Below are 4,084 nucleotides of genomic sequence, written 5' to 3' on the forward strand. Positions count from 1 at the left end.
AATCCATTTCCACAGGGATTTTCTAACTTCAAGTTCTGAGGAATATTCCGTTAAGAGTTCAAGTGATGAAGAAGAAGGTAAGTCTGGTTGGGCACGGATGTCAACTAGCTCGAATGAAGAGGGGGGCAAGAGGTACAAGACCAATAGGGAGGACAAGAAACAGGAAACTACCATCTGAGGAGACGAGGGCAACCCACGCCGAAAGCTTATAAACAGTGTGTGTGGACTAAGGGAGAGGTTGCCCATAGTGCAGGGGCGTAGTGACAGTGTAAAGGTGCTAATCGATACTGGGAGTACCAGTACCTTGATCAGTAGAGGTGTCTTGAAGGAGCTGGATGAAGCCTACCTGCACTATCCTTTTAGCTCCTTTAGTTTTAGGATGATGCACCATCATAGTGGTGGGGGATGGCGACAGGATTGGTGTCAACGGTTCCAGCATGAGAGCTGAACTGGCTCTCCGCTATGCGCAAACCGCTTTTGTCACCATCGTAGCTGCAGGACCTAATCCTGAAGAAGGACGGTATCAGGGTAAATCCAACGAAGACGGATGCCATTGTAATGTCCTTCCAAAAGAGCAAGAAGAGCAGGCTACCCCAGCGGTTCGTTGTGGATAGTGAGGGTCGGAAAATTTCCAACTGCGTCCTCTTCCTCGGCGTGAATCTTTACAGGCATCCCATCTTCTCCAGTCTCGTCAGGGAGAGACTTAAGCTGGCCCGACAGAAGTCATACAGGCTCTACCTCCTGCTCACTTCACAGCAGATCTCGCTCCGACTCAAGCTGAAGATCGAAGATCTACAAGGCCATCATACGCCCGACTCTGCTCTATGGCGCACCACTCATGCGACACCTCTACAAGACTACGTTGTCCAAACAGCATAGCTTCGGCGAATAGTCAGAGGAACCATACTCCAGTGGGCAAGGAATATAGTCATAACTGAGGAGCTCCAACTCCTATCTGTTCCGGATTTCATAGGCCATAGGCACTTTTTTCCATTTTTTAAGAGAGGCAAGCCTGGCGGACGTACAAGTGACTTCAGCCATTGCCCTGGGATTATATTATTTTTATTACAAAAAAAGAAAGAAAATGAGAGGAGATTAAATGAATTAAATATAAATAAATAAGATTAAATTCAAAACTTAGTATAACAAGTAACAACAAACACCTTTAACCTCCTAACAGCTCTCAGATGCTACAGGAGCGCTCTCTCGAACGCCCTTTGATCTGTGTCCAAAAAACCGACTCTCGAAGGATCGGCAACAAACTTCAGACAACTCGTACCAGCAAAGCCAAGCCACCCATCCTCATGCTCGCGCATGCCTGAGTTCGCCACGGCTTGGCCAACATGTTGAGGGCGCTAAGAGGAACTTTAAATTAGGCTGCCCACAATACTCTACTCATAGCGTTTAACATGTAAAAACTCTTTACAGTTAATACATTATTAATCGTACATGTTAGTGGAAATGCCTTTGAGTTATACAGGAAGGTGATCTGAATTGTATTTAATTTTTTTTTTACATAATGTATTTTTAAACAATAGGAACATTTTGAAGAAAACCTACATAATAAAAAGAAAAAGTAAAAAAAAACACTATAAATTTAATTGACATAAATTATAAATAATGAATAAAAAATTGATAAACTTGGTTAAAAACAAAATAAATACAATATACAAGAATTTGCACAATGAAGGAACAATGCTCACACATTGGCTCTTGGTTTATGTTTGGTACATTTATGAGTGTATCTCTTTAGCCGTTGTGGGTTTATATCTCGATCATCGGAAATTTTTCGCCTTAGTAGGTATTTGGTGGGGATTGGGAATTTCAGGTAAAATAGCTTTAGGTTACGTGGTGCATAATTTCCCGCCTGTCGGCATTACATTTGATAAGTGTGCTATGTTAGGGCAGTTCACTGTCAAAGTGTATACATATGACAGTTAATTGCGGCAGTTGCTTCACTGACATTACTTGTACCATTACAGTCAAAATGTCATGACTGTAACTATCGAATAGTTACACCATGGTAGTGGCTGACATTTTTACCACGTAATAACAGAAAATAGTTCACTGTCAAAGGTTATACATGTGATAGTTAACATAACAGTTGCTTCGCTATCAGTGAAGTCAGTCAAGTTCTCCCATGTGTCAGGCCCAGATCCCCCCAAAAAATAAAAAATATATGTATGTTTGCCAATTGCTTCACTGACATTACTTTTACTATCAATTATTATGCCAGAGCTAGTGGGACAGTAACAATCATACAGCTTTAGTTATAACGATTCTCCAAGAGGGGGTAAAGTGAGCAAGTATTTGTCGGGTGGTCAGGTGGTCAGGCGGTCGGTGGTCAGGTGGTTGGTGGTCAGGTGGTCGGTGGTCAGGTGGTCGGTGGTCAGGTAGTCGGGTGGTCGGTGGTCGGGTGGATAGGCAGCACTCTTTAGTGATGTATTGTCGTATCTCCTATTCTTTGTATAAACGGCTGTCGGAAACAGGAGAACGATTTGTGTCAATCGACATTATTGTTCGCGCTCAAAGTACCTATAAATGATGTGTTCCCTAAATAAATCATGATACTAAACAACTGAACATTTTAATACAGATCATGCGTATGCCTTTCAGTAAAATCAATTATATCTGGTCCCATTTTCTCGATTAATCCAGGTTCTGTTAAAACATCTGGGTTGAATCCTTCTTGCCCATCTGTTTTCAGAAGCTTCTCGAAGTCGAAAGCCTCCACTGACGAACATACAACAGCAGGATACACAGAAACGAAGATGGTCAATCCGAAGAACTCTAGGCGTTTCATAGTAGCAGTTATTTCTTCTAGAGTTGGCTTGGTCCCGGTGAAACCGAACTTTTCCAACGAGCTCGACAATGAGTCGTGGTATGCCTTCACCAAAAGTGCATAGTTGCTACGACGTACCCCAGGTTGAATGCTGAGGTAGAAGAAGTTAGTGACGTCTACGCATGGGGTGTTGTGGTGGGGCATTTGGTAGTCCAAAAACCTAAACAAAAAAAAAAATGTATAAATAATTAAATATCATTTCACAGTACCCAACTTCAGTCCGATGTTTTGAAAAGTGTCTTATACCTTTAATTTAATAATAATCCCCCTGTAATACTTCTCTATTGGTTTATTTGAGGATGTATATACATTAATTGAATACTATTGGAACTTCGATATGAATTAATATTTAGATGAAATGATAAGGCGGTAACTATAGTAACAACTAACTTGGCTGTATAATCACCAATAGCTTTATGCATTTTCTTATTATTTCAGATAATTTGGTTACCTATGTGGTACACTAACCATGAAAAAAACATATTCTTCTGAGGTACGCACCAAAAACGTTTAATTTAATTGGTCCATAACTTTTTTTCTGCCTGAGAATTGCAGGATTTGAAAAGATTGGAACCTTCCCTTGGTGACGGGTAACCTTTTGAAAAGATTGGAACCTTCCCTTGGTGACGGGTAACCTTTTGAAAAGATTGGAACCTTTCCTTGGTGACGGGTAACCTTTTGATAAGATTGGAACCTTCCCTTGGTGACGGCTAACCTTTTGAAAAGATTCGAACCTTCCCTTGGTGGTTTGAAAAACCAAAACGTAAATCGGTTCAGTAATTCTAAAGTTTACTTTGGACAGAGATTCCAGCATTATGCATGTGTGTATTCATATAGATAATTCTATGCTCATAGAACATATTGCATGTAAATATATATATTTATCAGCATTTCTTTTTTTTTTTTTATTCTAACTGCTGGATAAATTATTTATTTTGTTTTCTTTTTTTTTATGCAGTGAATTAATTTGTGTCCTAATTTTATGTTAGTTTTTGATTAATACATGTTTAAAAATTGATGCTTCATTTACTTATTTTAATTAATTTCACCCTATTGGCTGTCCCAAAGCTAGTTAGGATATAAAAAGTAATAAATAAAAAGAACTCTAGTCTCAGGAATAATCAAAACAAATTATGTTGTGTCACTCTCAAAACAAATTATGTTGTGTCACTATCAAAACAAATTATGTTGTGTCACTATCAAAACAAATTATGTTGTGTCACTATCAAAACAAATTATGTT

At 39.3% G+C, this 4,084-nt stretch overlaps 1 protein-coding gene across 5 annotated transcripts in view; it reads right to left on the bottom strand.

Moving 5' to 3' along the window:
• Positions 1 to 1,581: 1,581 nt before the first annotated feature.
• LOC106680122 (uncharacterized) overlaps positions 1,582 to 4,084 on the bottom strand; it is a 9,181-nt gene continuing 6,678 nt past the window's right edge. For all 5 annotated transcript variants that reach the window (XM_014419627.3, XM_014419629.3, XM_014419625.3 and 2 more), the window contains one exon: positions 1,582 to 3,002. In XM_014419627.3, coding sequence (XP_014275113.1) covers positions 2,588 to 3,002 — 415 coding nt within the window. In that variant the 3' untranslated portion in view covers positions 1,582 to 2,587. The remainder of the gene's footprint in view (positions 3,003 to 4,084) is intronic.

The sequence above is a fragment of the Halyomorpha halys genome, unplaced genomic scaffold (assembly GCF_000696795.3).
Source record: "Halyomorpha halys isolate HHAL.00 unplaced genomic scaffold, Hhal_1.1 Scaffold243.1, whole genome shotgun sequence".
Taxonomy (NCBI): domain Eukaryota; kingdom Metazoa; phylum Arthropoda; class Insecta; order Hemiptera; family Pentatomidae; genus Halyomorpha; species Halyomorpha halys.